A 16,324-nucleotide genomic window follows, 5' to 3' on the forward strand; every position below is an offset into this window, starting at 1 on the left:
CTTCCCCCCCCCCCCCCCCACCTTCTCTTTTTTAATTTTTTCCGTTTTTGTTTTTTTTCCCCCCCCCCCCCCCCCCCCCTTAATGTTCTCTTTGTAAATATTTGCAGTGTTTGATTCCTTCCTCCCCACCCTCGCCTCCCCTTTCAGATTTATTTTGAAATTTTGCACCACCTTCAGACCTTTGTGCTGCCAAGGAGTGCCTTGGACATCTAGAGCCCTTAGTTGTATTAATAGGACACTGACCGGAGGAAAAAGGGGGATTTCACTGCTGGAGACCCAGCTGGCACTGCTGTTTGGGAAGATCACTGATGCCAGAGCTGAAGCCAACTCCAAAGGGAGATGTACTTTATCTTGAATGTAGTACCAGGATCTGGGATGTTATTCCACTGAAGCTGGCATCCAAAAATCCTTTTCTAAGAAAGAGCTTGGGGAACGTGTTTTTTGACTTTGTCGCATGTGAGGCCAGCTATTCTTGTTCGCTTACATATTCCTTATCTCTCCCTCCTCCCTTTTCCAGGATTCCGTTCAAGATTGGGCAGCCCAAGAAACAGATTGTACCCAAGACAGTGAGTAAACCAATTCCCCCTTTTTAGATCCAGTCTGTGATCATGTGGCTGGTGAGTCAAGCCAGCACTTTGACTCGTCCCATTTTTGTGTGTGTATGTGGGAGGGGAGTGTGAGTGAGCAGAACCTGTTGCTGTGTTTGACCATCACATCCTTGCGCTGTGGGTGAGGGGGAGTCCCAGCTACATGCAGTATTTTGGTCTCGGGATCTGTTTTTTAAGGGAGGGGGCTCTTTCATTCTGGCACAGTTTTCCTAGGAGATGACTGAACATGCTTCCTTCCTTCCTTCTTTCAGCAATGGCTTGTTTGTTCATCCTTTCTGAGCAGATGGAGGAGGGGGAGTGGTTCAGATCGCTGAATATAACTGTTTCCAAAGGAAAGCTTATCAGAGGAGGCTGAGATGCTTAGTACTCAGGCATGAATTAATTTGTGCTGCACAGCATTTGCTTTAAAAGAAAATTAAAAAAGCATTTTGTATTCTGATGAATTTGAAAGTCCTTTCCCAAGCGCTGTTTCTTGCAGCTGGCTGTGGTATTTTCCCTGCTTAAGCAGATGGTCCTTGTCCTGTGAAAGCTGTAGTGCTCACAGTAGCAATCCCTGAATTAACCTGCGTACCTGCTTTAAAAGAAGCGTCCTGATCGCTAGTGTGACAGAGACATTGGCTTTATAATTATAACTGCATTGGTGAACTAATCCCCTGTACAGACTAACATTCCTGATCCTTCCTCTGTGGGACTCCCACCACTGCTAATTCCTTAGGATGCGTGGGTTACTTGTATTAAGGTGTCAAAGATGCTTTTTGTGGCGTGAAGTTTCCCCTTGAGACGGAGGGTTTACTCTGCCACTTCCCAATATTGATGAATTGTAATCTTTTATTTAAAGGATGGTGTCGTTCTGTGGTGTTGCAGAACGACAGTTTTCTGCTTCCGCTTCAGACTGGCAGTGCAAAATTTAAGCAAGGGACCTTTTTAAAGAACGGCAATGTTGAAACCCTAATGAGGGCCTTTGACTCCTTTTCACTCTTCTGTGGTCTTCCCAAGTTCTAGTGCTCCAGACCTCATGTGTTGAATGCTGCTCTCTGCAATCTCTGCAAAGAATACAACCCCCAGCCTCAGGCAAATCCACTGGATCCCTGTTTATTTCAAGATCCAGTTCAAAATTACCCTTTTTTTGTTTTTAAATCCCTCATTGACTTTCTCTATCGGATTGCAGAGATCCTGACTGTCTCACTTCCTTACTTGCTCCATCCACCTATCTAGCACTGGTTTCTTCTCTGCTGGCGCAAGAGCCTTCTTCTACGCATCGCCTGATGACTTGAACAGTGTTTTTGGACATTTCCGCCCCATCTGATTTTTGTCTCTCATATGAGTACATATTCTCTTTGTCTGCAGCTGTGAATTTCCCTTTCCCTGTGCCATAATATATTGTTTAACTATATAAAGTGTTTCAGGATGCAGTTTGTCTGAAAGACCTTATACTACATAAAACTGTGTTGCTGCACATAGTGCCACACACCAAGGTCTCCACTATCACCTCTGAAGCTAGCCCTCCTAATGGTAGAGCAGGAGCTCAGATTGAACGAGAGTTAATATTTGAACCTACCAATCTCCCTTGAGAATCTGACCTTCAGATTTACACTCCTCTTAGTTTCAGGGTATGGAAGTGATGGGCAGCTTTGTAGCTAAGCTAGTTAGCGTAGACCTCCGAGTTTACCTCCCCCTTGCAGGCTGAGACATTCCATCTGTGTGGGCTTTTGTGAACAGCAGTACAATCTGCTTTAGCTCTCCATTTTATTCCAGATGTTGGCCTCTGGAGGCTTCTGCAGGAAGTGGGAAGGTGTGGCATCTCCAGGGCTCCATCCAGAGCTCATCAGAAGGGAAGCGGTTATGGAGAGGATCTCCCACTCACAAGATTGTACCACAAAAAAAAAAAAAGGGGGCAGTTGTCAGAATTTAGCAGTTGGTTCCCACCAGAGCATCATGCTAATTCCAACACGGGGAGAGAGACAGAATCATTCTGACATGGCAGGCTTAGCTCACCAAAGCTTTTGAGATTAAAAGGCTCTAGTACTAGTAGGAGCACTGGAAAATAAGTTGACTGGGCTGCAGTAGGAATTAGTCATGACTCCTTGTGCCCACTCGCTGCTGATCCTTTGAAGAAGGGCAAAGTGTCAGCCACCGTGTAGCTCTTCAGGTAGAAGGAAACCCCTGTAGGAAATATCAGCTGGTGAACTGAAGTGATCTCCCACCCCCCACACCCCCGGCATGTCACTACTTTGTTTCCACCTAAACCTGGGCAAATCCAATTCCAGACGGAATAATCTCTCCCCTCCTCTTCCCCTGAAAAGAGCATCTGTCACTGAGCTCGTACAGAGGCGAGGAGATTGGGTGGGAGGATCTAATATACAGAGAGGACCTGCTGTCAGGGGAACGATAGAGGACATAGTAACGCAGCCCAATTAAACTAATGCCCAGTGATAGGACCTAAACCTGTTAGAATTATATCTGTGTGCAGAATGTTTATTATTTAAATCCAGTACACAGTGGATGCCTCTTATAGTGGAGACAGTTCCCTTCTCTCTCCCCTTCCCCCCACCCCCAGGACAACTTCACTGTAAGCACAAGTTACACTGTTCAAGCTGCAGTGGAGTCCCAGCTAACTGAAGTTCATCTGGGTCACCCTGGGGTTGTACCATGCTCTTCAGTGGGGACTGGGTCATCTGAGTCGGCAGGTGGCTGAAAAGAATTGCAGCTTGTGCCTCTCCACAGTGAGCTCTGAGCCTGGAGCACAGCCTCCCACCACTGCCAGGCAAAGCAGGGGAAGCCAGTCAGCTCATTTTCTCTCTTGGAAGAGGGGAATCCAGAGCATAGCCACCCCCAATAACCTTGGACGAGTTGGTCAGGGGTTCTCCACCTCAGTCTGCTCAATTCGGGGTGTATCCTTCCCCCACTGTGTTACTGGCTGACCTTGAGTGAGTTGGCTGGGCATGATTGGCAGAGTGTATTCCAGAGCTCACAAACCTGGGTTGTAGACTTCAGAGTCTGCTCCCTTGATTTAGCCAAAGATTTTGGTGTTCCCTGAGACCTTTCGATAACTGAGCTTCATTAGAACAAGAATTCCATCCCAGCAAGTTTGCCATAATTAGTTTCCACTGCACATGACTAACATTTGAAATCTCTAATACCGGAGTAACAGCATTGGTGGGATGAAATTAACGGGCCTGGTGAATTAGGTGACTGTGTCTATTACACTCTCCCTTCCACCCCCTCTCATTAAAGCTGAAGCGGGGTGAGTCCCATCCTTCTATTCTGAAGCTGCACGTGATGCTCTTTGGGGAACGGCTTAGGAGCAGCATTGCTTTTGTGCACTGCTTATCCACCCATAGCCTTACTTAGAAGATGGGTAGGTGTGGCTTGTGGTTTGTGAAGTCCACGAAATCCTAGTCATGGGTGTACAGGCTCGTATTCCGGCTTCACTTCATTTCAGGATTATTTTGGCTCAAGGTACTCGACTGTCAGACACAAAGGGGTTATTATGTCTTGTGCTAATTGTTCTGCTGCACCCAATTTATGCACACAACTTGCATTGTCTAGGTGGGATCTTCGTTGTGTTTGATGGGATGGCACATACCCAGCAGAAGTTTGTGGTTATAATAAAACGTTTGGCTTAACTACACAATTTTTTCTCTTCCCTCTTGTTGCCAAGTCCCATTAAGGGAGTCTGAGTCCAATGGAATGATGCCATGTGGAAATCAAATAGCACCCTTCCTCCAGGAGAGTAAGAAGGCTCTTCACAGTACTGCCTTTCCATCCTCTTGTGGTGCTCATTGGTCTTGCATCATTTCCTCTCTACCACATTGCTGATTACAACAGGCCCTTTGAGTTACAAAGATTCTATCATGGCTGGAAAGATCAAAGTTCGACCCCTTCTTGGATTTGTTACAAAGTCAATGTAATTCACTGGGGGGTTTTAAAGAGCACTTCAGTTAAAAGTCCTAAGTCTGCACTCGGGAGCAATCTTACAATAACTAACCAATGTGCATGGAACAAAAAGCATTTCAGTAAGGAAAACAGATTTTGGTTTCAAGCTTCCGAAAGTGAGTAAGGTGGGTTGGAGGGAGGAATTATTTGAATGTGGAAACTTACCTAGATGGTTTCTTTTCTTCAAAGTACCTCTAGTGCTCATTATTTTTAACTTGGTAACTCTATCAGTAGCTTTTTGCTTTACATGTCAGATGCCTACGGCCATTAAGTTTCCAGGCTGGTGAAATCTAAGTGAGAGCTGAAGCTGCTGGGTACTATGCATAACGTGCTTGGTGTACTGTTACCTTGTCCTCGCAGCCCACTGCATTTGTCTCTTTCATCCACCTGTTGCATCTTTACATAAACCCGGATTGTGAGCATTCTGGGGCAGGGACTTATTTGTGTCGCGTGATGGTCCATGAGCCTCAGTTGGAGTCTCTGGGTGCTACCATAATAGAAATATAATAATTAATAGTAGCTAGCAGAGGCACATGGGTGTGCAGAATGCAGTGACTGGTAGCCAACTGTTACTGTGGGGGTGAAACAAGACTAATGCTTGGGCAGCTGTCTCTGTATAAATGTCATTGGGGATGTGAGTGGGGAGGGGTGTTTGATGTGCTGCCTTGTGGAGAAGAGGATTCAGTCCCTGATATGCAGAGTGCACACAAGACGACTAGGCAGGGAACCCAAGAAAGATAGGGCAGGATGAGAGTTTGAGGAACATGTGTACTCCACATAGAAAAGTAACTTCTGTGTGAGAGTTGTGGCCTCCCTCATGTCAAATAGACTGAGATGCCTTTGTTTCACCCCCAGGCACTGCAGGTAGAGGGGAGAATTGAACAATAATGGGTAAATCAGCAAATGTCAGGAACCGCTCAGCATCTTTACCTTCTGTTTCATCCCAAGCCTCCCCACCCTTTGCAACTAAGCCTAGAAAGAACTGATTGCTGACCAAATGAAAGGGAAATTCTTCTGAATAGTACATCTGCAACGGGATGGAGCTTCATGCTGAGAAAAGGGGGAATAATACCATCAGCCGTCAAAGGACTCGAGCCTGAGTCATGCCGGCCCCCTTTGGTTTGCAACCAGGACAGTTCACACAGACATATAAATAGAATGCAATAGTCTGGGGTTATTTTTACAGCCGGAACAACCATAGAAATATAGGGTGATTTTACTATGTGCTGGTTACCTGACCTGAAGGCACCAGCTGTCGTGGATTTTTGCAGAGCTGTGAACCAGGCATTGGCTATGCAAGCTGCCCCCTCATTGATCCACCCTGTCCTGGAGGGACCAATTTTAGCAGCGAGAAAGGGAGATCAGTCTCTGGAGCTTTTCAGTCTACAGAGACAGCCAGCGTGGGTGCCAGTAATAGTAGTCTCTGTTGGCCTGGACACATATCCCCTTAGAATTTGACCGAAGCTCACCAAACTCACTACCTACCAAACAGCCATCAGATTGCAGTGACTCAGTCACTACTGACTTTGGGTGGATTTGAACCTGCAAACTCAGAAGATATTTAAGAAAGGGGGATTGCAAAAAATGAGGGTGACATTTACACCTGTAGGTCTCCACTTTAAAATGTTGGCCTTATAGCAATTGGAATTGAAAACCAAGGGGGGGATTTTATTAAATGTGTTGTTTCTTTAGCTATATTTTGTTGCTGTGAGTCTCGGTCTCAAATGCCTGGAGCAGCATGGAGTACGTTTTTAAAAAAAATACTCTGGTTCATTCTAGTCTTGGCTGTGTGCAACGCTTTGCTGCCTGTTTAATAGTGTGGCAGCTTAACCACGAAAAAGAACCCAGTTTTGATCCCATGACAACAAAAGTACACGTTTACTCTTGGCTGGTCAGTTGAAATCCATGTGCTTTATTTGGTTGATAAGATGTGGAATGAATGTTTAAGTATGTGTTAAAACAGTCCACCTGGAATGAAAGCACCATGGAGTATCATAGCTCATTGGAGATTTTCTGTCAGACAGCAGATTGGAATAGGAAATCATTGATGTCATATTTGGAGAATACTTCTCTGCTTGGATGACTTTTTTTTTTTAGCTTGTATACTCTTTGGGGCAGTGACTCTATCTTCATCTCTTTGGAAAGTGCCCAGCACACTGAGAACTGCAATTAAAATAATAAAATTGTTTTCTTTTCACCCCATGGTTTGGTGGATTTGTTTGCAATAGGGCCATGTATTAGAATTTGGGGGGCATGGAGAACCAGTGGTATCTTGAGGCTTAGAAGGGGGCCCTTGGTTACCTGAGCTGATGGAGACAGAGGGTATGGTACAGAGAATGTATAGTTTCATAGGAAGTGATCAGAAAAGAAGTGCTAAAATACAAAATTACCAATCCTTTGGGACAACTGCAGTAGTTAATCTGACTAAGAACTCAGCTGTAGCAGCCAGTAGCCACTGCCACCCCTTCAGTTGTGCATTCTCTAATGGAGCTTAAACTGCTTCAAACCCAGTTTCAAGTCTAAGGCTTGGAGCAGTCCGGATTCTGTGGTGGATTAGAACCTATGGATTAGAATGGGAGTTGGGAGGAGTGCTGGGGCACATCACACAGGCAAATCATAAGGGAAAAGGAGGAGGCCTAGAATACCAGTTACTGAAGCCTGAAGAACCGATATTAGTGACATGGAAATACAAAATAGTTGCATGCAGAGAAGATAGATACTTAATAATCGGCAAAGGGAAGTGTGGAGTCCTTTAAATTTGGTGTCAGAGGAGAGAGGGGCATGCCCCAGGTCCCGTTCTCCATTACCATGGGTGAACGTATGCACACAGTGTTTCTGGACCCCCGAACAGAAACATTTCTCATATGACCTGCTCTTCTTCTGTAAACACCGAGCAGGGCTGTGTAAAGCGGACAGTACTGCATGTGTGTTCATGTGTCATTATACCTGTTGGGCTGCCACCTTTGTGTGCTTTTAGAACGGCTCCATTTATTTTGTCAGTTTCCAGTTCATGCGCCCTAGCATGTCCTCAGAATGAACTGACACAGCTGGTGGCAATGACTTTTTCTCTAAAATGGTCTGGTCTGTCTACTAACAGAAAACACAGAAAAGTCGCTTCTACTTTTGGGAAACACTATAGCACCCACTTACTTGGGTCCATTGGGTATTTCTTGAATACAAATTTCACTACACTGAATACACTACACTCATATCTCCACCTTTCGACATTTCCCCTGATGCCTTAGAATGAAACTCAGAACTTCAGAATTTTGCTGGTGCAGGAAGATTCATGATGTTTCCTGATCTGAAATCCCAGTGAGCATTTTGGAACTAAATTAGGAGGAACCACCAAAAGTTTTGTTATTTAATACTCCAAATACTTTCAAGGTTTTAGGCTTCAGATCTTATTTGGGTCTTATATAGTTTACAAGCTAAACAAGTTCTGTATTTAGATTGTAATATCATCAGGGCAGGAACCTTGGGTAAAATTTTCAAAAGCATCCAAGTGATTTAGAAGTCCAGTGAGACTTAGCCCATGTCTATGCTCCGGGCACTACAGTGGCACACTACATCTGTGCTACTAAAGCACTGTATTGTGGATGCTTCCTACATCAATGGAAAAGGTTTTTCCATCTATGTAAATAACCCACTTTCCCGAGTGGCGGCAGCTGGGTTGACAGAAGAATTCTGTTGACCTAGCTAGGTTGATCTAAATTTTAAGTATAGACCAGGCCTTAGGGCTCCTAAGTGCTTAAAACTCTTTTAAAAATGGGACTTAGGTGCTTTTGAAAATGTTACCCGTTATCCTCATGTTTGTCTCTAAAGTGCCTAGCATGCTGTTGACACTATATAAATAGTAATAGCTTGACATGTATCCGTGGATACGTGCAGATCATTCCAGTTCGTACTTTCCGCTGGGAGGACAGGGGCCTGGGTGGATTTTTTTGAATTGTGCTCTAATGTGTTTGAGCTGATGTGGTTTCTCTTTCTCCTTCCCCCAGGTGGAGAGAGACTTCGAAAGGGAATATGGGAAACTTCAGCAGTAAGTGTTAACCAGTTTGGGGATGATCACGGATCTGCTTTTCACCCAACTTAGTCTTATTGCATCTTTCCTTGTGTTGCTCAGCAGCTTGTTCTCCCGCTGAGTGCATTGTAATTTTGTGATGGTTTAGATCGGTGTTTCTCAGTCAGTGGGTTGCAACCTGCGGGGGGTCATGAGGTATTGACAATTTTATTACAATTCTAAAGCAAAGAAAAGAAAATGTCCAGAATATCTTCAAGGAGTCCAAAACCATCAACGTTTGTAAGGTCTAATGTTGTAGTTGTAGTAACTGTTATATTGTATGGACCTATATCTGATATGTTTACTATAAAAGTAAGAGTTAAAACGTAAGGGTCATGTGGAGATGTGGGAGGTCACTTGAAATTAGTTATATGGTTAAACAGCATTATACATAATAGAAACGTGTCCAGTTGCCTTTTAACTACCAGCTGGCCTGTTGGCATAGTTGTCATGTATATGTTTGTTTATTTTTTAAAGATTCAGAACTTAGTCTTACTCTTTCCTATTTCAGGCTGGAAGATCAGACCAAGAAACTGCAGAAGGACATGAAGAAGAGCACAGATGCAGATGTGGGTATGTAACAATGTGAGGCACAGATTGGGAATCAGGCCATTAAAAGAGTAAGTGACTTTCTCAGGGTCATAGGAAGCCTGTGACAGAGCTGGAGACTGAACCCAGATCGCTTGAGTTCCAGTTCAGTCCCTTAGGTACAAGACAGTCCTCTTGAGGGCTCCTAAACTATTACTTACCCAGAGTCATATAGTGAGTCCATTGGCTGAGCCAAGAATAGAACCTCATTCTCCTGAGCCCCAGCTTGCTGTGTGACCTTGGCCAAGTCTCTTCACCTCTCTGTGGCTCAGTTTCTGCCTTTGAAAATTTGGGATCATTCTTATTTGTATTAGGGTAGCGCCTGAAGGACCCAGCTGAGAATGAGGCCCCCTTGGATTGGTCACTGTATCCTCACATAGCGAGAGACATTGTAAAGCACTATGTAAGTGCTAAGTGTGTGCATTTCATTTATATCACTTTGCCAACTTAATGGCTCACATGTAAGAGTAACCCTGCGAGTTCTGCCTAATAGTTGGCTTGGTCTTGCTGCAGTGGACTAGGTAGGAAGCAATAAACAAGTAGTCTCTTCATGTCACTGCCCCAGCTGTTTGCTTCTGCGAGGTCAGAGAGTGACATCTGCTGTGCAGGTGTGCGTCCCTCCTGCACATGGGGTCCTGCTGCTCACTTAGCAGTTTCGCCAGTAGGAACCCAATCTGACCGCATCACACAATACGGAGTTAAAACAAACATGGGTAAGATGAAAAGACTAGACAATCTGAAGGAAGAGACACTGGGGGAAGTGGAGATTAGTGATTGCCAGTTACTGAAGTGAGCTGAGCAGCCTTCTGGAACATGCAGAAAAGAGCTGTTTTAAACAGAGATGGCTTTTTTGCAGCACAGAGTTTGGAGCAGTCTCTATTTTTATTGGCCCACTGGGCATTGGAGCCAAGTCAAATTACATGAGTAGGCAGGTGAGGGCTGGTCCAATCTCCACAAGCACCTCACGGTGACTTGATTTATGAAGAGACAGGTATGCTAAAAAGAACCCACATTTTGCTGCCTGCCAGCAGTAGGGCAGGAGGATACACAGCTACACACACAGCACCATCATCACCGGGGGGGAGGGATAGCTCAGTGGTTTGAGCATTGGCCTACTAAACCCAGGGTTATGAGTTCAATTCTCAAGGGGGACATTTAGGGATCTGGGTCAAAAATCTGTCTGGGGTTTGGTCCTGCTTTGAGCGGGGGTTGGACTTGATGACCTCCTGAGGTCCCTTCCAACCCTAATATTCTATGTTTCTATCATAGACATGAACAACAAATGCTGCAAGGAAAAAAACCCTTCCAAGGTGAAAGCTTCTCTCCCTGGGACATTGTTCATTATCAGGGCTCCTCTGGCAAGTTTTTCCTTGTAAAGGATTCCCCTCCCCTCCCTTTCAGTGGGTGTTTTTATATGGAGCATTTCAAGCCCCAGAGGAGCTGTGGGAGGACTCTCCTTTTCCGTTCTGCTTCATGGCAGGGTTGCAAATTAGCCCAGGCCCTGTCCAGATCCGGTATGAGCTGATTTCTCATTTAAAGGCATGAAATCCTGAATAAGGGGAGAATTTTAAACTTGGTGCCAGTGAATAAAGAGTGTCCCAGTCCATAGAGGATGGAGAACAGATGCTTGAACAGGCATTCAGGCCCTCTGGAGGCTTCCCTCGCCCCGCAATATCTGAGTAACAGAGAGATGAAGAGATAACTGTAGTTAGTTAGCTAATGAGTAGTTCCCATGTCCAGCAGAAGTCTGGCAGTGCATCAGCTCTGCTGCTGTTCTTCCTAGTGTCTTATTTCTTCCATTGTATCTGAGTGTCGAGGGGGTTGATTGTTCACTCTGACTGTAAACATTCGCCAGCACATTTCACCTAGTCAGCCCAGTCCATGTTCTGCCAACAATAGATACACACTCTGAAATAAGCGGACACTTTCTCAGATGCACCAGTTTTCCTGGGAGACTTGGATGCTGCCGTGCCAGTTTTAGCAGCATGGCTGGGAAAGGTGATCCAAACCTCAGTAAGAATTACCTGCAACACTTGCTGTGCTGTGGTTGAGGGTCACTCAGCATCTCCATCACTTGTCTCCCTTTCCAGAGGGGAAGTGGCTTTAAGGAGCAGGGATTTTTTATTTATTTTTTTGTAATAAAAGTCCTCTCTTTTTGAAATAAAATATAACTGCCTCATTAGACCACAAATCCTGCTCTGGATTTGGTGTGCAGATGGATGCTGTCTTAAGTATACAATGGTAGCTTTATCTTGCTTTGAATAACCAGCGATGGCCTACGGTCACTTTTTCTAATATTAATAATACTCAGCACTTTAAATTTGCAAAGTACCATGCAAACATTTAACCACTTCCTCCTCCAAGTCTCCCCCTTCCCCCTGTTGTACAGATGAAGACACGGTGGTACGGAGAGGAGAGAAATGACTTGTCCAAAGCCACACAGCAAATCAATGGCAGAGTAGGGACTAGAACCCAGGAATCTTGATTCCCAGCCTCTGAGAATCTGTCTGACTATTGCCTGCCATCACTCACTATCCTAATTGTATTAAGCCCCAGCTCTCTGCATTTTGGGGGCACATAGTAATTTCTCTTCCAGCTAAAGAGTTCTACTGTTTTTCGCCCAGTCCTGTTTTGGCACAAATCCTTCCTCAGATGTGGTCTCACATGATGTTTCTGTCCCATCTGCCTAAAGGTTTAAATGTTTAAACCCTTAATGTTTGAATAATAGTCGGATACGGTAGCTTTGTTATTCCATAGTGAGTGTCTCATTCTGGACTGAGCTTTCCAGCCATCGGAACATGAATTCTGAGCTTTATGTATAATTGCGTATAACCTTTAAATCAGAGCATTTAATCTCTTGATTTGTGATCTTAAGCCCCATCATTGAGGATGACTTTAATTCAGACATTAAAAGTTTGTACAGTGAGAGTCTTTAAAAAACTCCTCTGCGCTACTGTACAAAAGAGTCTGGCCTTCAGACCCTTAACTGGAATAACTTATAGCAACATTACTGGGAAAAGAGACAGAGATTTCTGGATAGTTATCCTCTTTTTACTTAAATATTGGCTTTTCTGTTTTATTCATCTTCCTACGTTATATTCCAGTTATTTACCGTGAACGTCGTTCAGCCTGTTGCTGTACGAACTCTTCATTGATCTCACATCTTATCCTTCTACAGTGGTGTGTGTGGGGAGGACGCTGCAGGGTCTTTGTCCTGAATTTTCTTCGTTGAAAAATGAGGCCAGTTGATTGGATAGAAAAGAAGAAATGCTTGTAAATCTAAAAGAAAGCAAAAGGGTCTTGATGCAATGAAAGTTGCATCTGAGTTCAGTGGTGGTCCCGGGGGTCCCTTCTAGCCTTAAATTCTGTGACTCTCTGGTGGCCAAGGGGCCAGTTCACAACTGCCACAGCAGATGGCCCTTTTGTTGGCAGTCACAGCAGAGAGGTCTTTGCCTATGGAGGGGTGTGCTGAGGACCCATTGCTGGCAAATGGTTCCCTCTGGAAGAAAACTCAGGCTCATTGGTGACAAGCTTGCACTACTTCTGCTCATGCTGTACCTGTTTTGCAGGCGAATAAAGATCTTCCTTCTCCAGCCTTGTCAGTCTGGCCCCTTTCCCCCAGCACTAAATCCACTTAAAATATGTATCTTTGTAAAGCTTTTTTGGAAGACTTAATGGACTGTGCTTTTTCTCATTGTGGAGGAGCTACAATGAGACAGAGCAATGCTTAATAGTCTGTTAAAAAAAAGCAGATGTATAAAAAAATGTCAAAAAAGCTGTCTACATTATTTTTAAAAGAAAGTTATGCTTTTGTTAGTCTGGTATTATTTCTGGCAGCATCGCATCTTGCATTTAAATGGTCCACATTTAACCTGTATAAAAACTATTCTCTCAGTGTTTACATGAAAAAATCAGTACCTCTCTCTTAATCTTCTCTCTTAACCTCCAACTTGTGTCCCTGGAAAGTTTAGGTGCTGAACTAAGTGCCTTAGTGGCTGAAGATTTAGGTTTGTGTCCCAGACCGTCTTTTGTAGAACTGGGATAATGAATTAGTTCCAGCAAACCTGGATTATTTTGCAAGTGCCTGTCCTGTTATGCAACTCTGTGTCACTGACGGACCTTCTCTTCTTCTTTTACATGCTCTTGGGTCCCATCGTACTGCAGCCATGTCAAAATCAGCCGTGAAAATCTCTTCAGACCTGTTGTCCAACCCGCTCTGCGAGCAAGACCCCGATTTCCTGACAATGGTAACAGCCCTGGACACTGCCATGAAGAGAATGGACTCTTTCAACCAAGAGAAGGTGAATGTGGGTTTTACTGAAGTGGGGAGGAGGAGGGGATGGGAACTTGTGCTCTGTGTGTGTGTGTGTGTGTGTGTGTATCTGCTCCATATAGGTGAACTCTCCCCTACCCCTTCCCTTTCTTCTCTCAGCCTAGGAGGGCCCCCAGATTAATTTATCATATCCTGGGACACTTCAGATGAAAATAGATGCATGTGCCTCCACCTGGAGCCAATCAGGGCTAGTCCTTAAACTGACTAGAGAGAGTTCTATAGAGTAACATGAGGTCCTTTCTCTCATCCCCACTCCACGGAGGACCAAGTGCGCTGCCCTCACAGCACGTCCTGTCTTTGCTGGTTTGGGAGCACAGGACCAGAGTTGTGTCCCAGTGCTGCCAGTTGCACTGGAAACTTCATTTCAGCTCCAGAGCACAGGAGGTTGTGGGGTGAGGATTTGATGAAGATGAGGATGATGTTGTTAATTTGTACTCTGGTAGCACCTCGAGGCCTGAGCCCTGGTATGGAAGATGCTGCACAAATGTATAACTTAGTTCAAACAGGCTTCTTCAACAACATTTGTTTGTAACAATCTCTTTTCTTCCAATAGGTGAACCAAATCCAAAAGACGGTGATAGAGCCCTTGAAAAAGTAAGTAGCAGCATTTTCCTATGAGCAGAATCAAGTGCTCTCAGTAGTCATGTTCCTTAGAGACGTGCATCATTTAAAGGGACAGTGTCAGGTTTAAAATCATAATCCTTCCAAAAGCAAATAATCTTTCACAGCCTCCATACAAGAAGGTATCGTCCCTATTTTACAGTGAGAAGACTGAGGCACAGGGAGGTTAAGTGATTTGACCAAGTCCAGGCTGTTAGCCTGTGGCACAGCTGGAAAAAGAGCCCGAATCTCTTAGTTCCTGATCTTGTACTTCAATCTGCCAAATGCACTTAACTGTGTTTCACAAAACACCTGAAGTTATTAAAAACTTGAAAGCACTTAAAACATCCAGTCTATCTCCATCTATGCTGTTGGTTACTTGCTACATTTTGCTGGGCTTGAAGGAGGAAAATGGACTAGTCAGTTTCATTTGCTTTCTAATCCATTTCAGTCTCTGGTCCTTAGGAAGTTGCAGTGCAGTCTAATGCATTGCTGCCGCTTTGGGGCTACAGATGCTAGAGGTGAATGTTTCCTTTGGAAATTTAAAAAAGGGAATTTTCAGAAATATTTTGTTCCTCTTAAAAGCGTTAAAAGCGTTTTTTCAACACCTAAATTTTGGGCCAGATTTGACCCGCCAGTGTCTCTGAAATTTGTTCAAGGAGAAGCTAGGAAGTAAAGACCTCACACAGAAATATACATGGCATGACGTATCACAGTCAGATAAAAGCCTTGAGGGAACTGAGTCTGTGAAGCTCCGCAAAAGCATCCCACCGAGCCTTAGCAGAGCAGGTGGATTTTGGCACTGAGTCAGTGTTTGGTGCTCACCATGGAGGCAGGGATTTAATAATGAATCCATTGGCATAGAAGCCACCCACTGATTTATTTTCTATAGACAATTTCCTTCGTGGGGGGGGGGAAAGGATCCCATGAGGATCAGACCATGAGTCACCTGACCCTCTGCTGCCATGGGAGGGGGTTGAATTTGGTGTTGTTTCTTTCCATGAGCTGTAGAGCTTACATGAAAAAGCTGGTCTTCCTAGGAGTTGTTTGCTTTTCTAGGGCCTGATCCTGCACCCACTAAAATCAATGCCAGAATTTCCATTGGCTTCAGTCAGTCCAAGCTCAGAGGCTGAACGCGCTGGTCTGCAGTCACTTGACATTTTGGTTCCTTTACCTTGAGAATACCACCTCCCCTGTTGCAGGATCACTGCATTCCCGCCACACTTTGCTAATGGCAAGAAGTTACCTTGTGTCTTACAGTGTGTCATAACCCACTGATGCATCGTCTCTGTAGGGATCTTGTCATCCATGGAACTCTTAAATGTTCATTTCTGTGCAAGTCCCACCAGCGTTGGCAGGAGTTGTAAGTGAGACTATACCCCTAAAAGTTAAAGGAGAATTTCATTTAGTGCAGCAAAATGTCTTCAGAAGTCCCTAGATTCTTTATTTTATTACAATAACAGAGAGAGAGAGAGAGAAACGAAAATCATTTGACTTTAATAAGACAGTAAGTGATGCAAATTGCTGAATAACAATTTTAGTTTACATTTGACATCTGGGGTTTGGGTGGTGGTTGTTTTTTTGCTTATTGTTGTTTAATCCCAAGTCTGAAAGTAAACCAACATATACCACTCTGAGCATAGGGCTGCCCTGGATTTTTATTGTGGGGAGGCATGCTGACTTGAGTTTTGCTTTTGTGGCTTACACTATAACCAGATATTCTTGATTATTAAAAAAAACAAACCTCCTATGGTGGAATTGTGTTGCTTATTAGGTAGATAGTCCTCAGCATGAAAGATACAGCAACTTTGTCTTCTGGCATTCTATTAAAACCGTCTCATTTAATTGTCAAGAAATAGATCTTAGCTTAAACTAGCCATGTGGGTTCCATGTGACTGTCTTTTTGTTCTGTGTACAGCACCTAGCACAGCGGGGTCCTGGTCCCTGGCTGGGGCTCCTAGGCACGACAGTACTGCAAATAATAATAATCATGTATCCATATAAGAAAGATCCCTTCCATCCCACCTTGAGTTCTGAGGTAGCCAGCTTTCAGGCTAAGTAGATTCAGGCCAAGACATTGTTTGGGTGCAAAAAGTCTAGAGAAATTCTGGAATCGCACTGAAAGCAGTGTTGGTGATTCAGCTGACGTTCTTCCTTTGGCCCCCAGGGTTGTGGTGGTGAGCTCTGCGTGGTGAT

The 16,324-nt window shown here is 44.4% G+C and overlaps 1 protein-coding gene across 1 annotated transcript in view; it reads left to right on the plus strand.

Moving 5' to 3' along the window:
- The window catches only part of BIN3 (bridging integrator 3), a 55,354-nt gene that overhangs the window by 17,274 nt on the left and 21,756 nt on the right, over positions 1–16,324 (plus strand). The window contains exons 2-6 of the mRNA XM_024197260.3: positions 518–566; positions 8,546–8,586; positions 9,119–9,180; positions 13,360–13,496; positions 14,082–14,122. Coding sequence (XP_024053028.2) covers positions 518–566; positions 8,546–8,586; positions 9,119–9,180; positions 13,360–13,496; positions 14,082–14,122 — 330 coding nt within the window. The remainder of the gene's footprint in view (positions 1–517; positions 567–8,545; positions 8,587–9,118; positions 9,181–13,359; positions 13,497–14,081; positions 14,123–16,324) is intronic.

The sequence above is a fragment of the Terrapene carolina genome, unplaced genomic scaffold (genome assembly GCF_002925995.2).
Source record: "Terrapene carolina triunguis isolate 2854851 unplaced genomic scaffold, T_m_triunguis-2.0 Scaffold53, whole genome shotgun sequence".
Lineage (NCBI taxonomy): Eukaryota > Metazoa > Chordata > Testudines > Emydidae > Terrapene > Terrapene triunguis.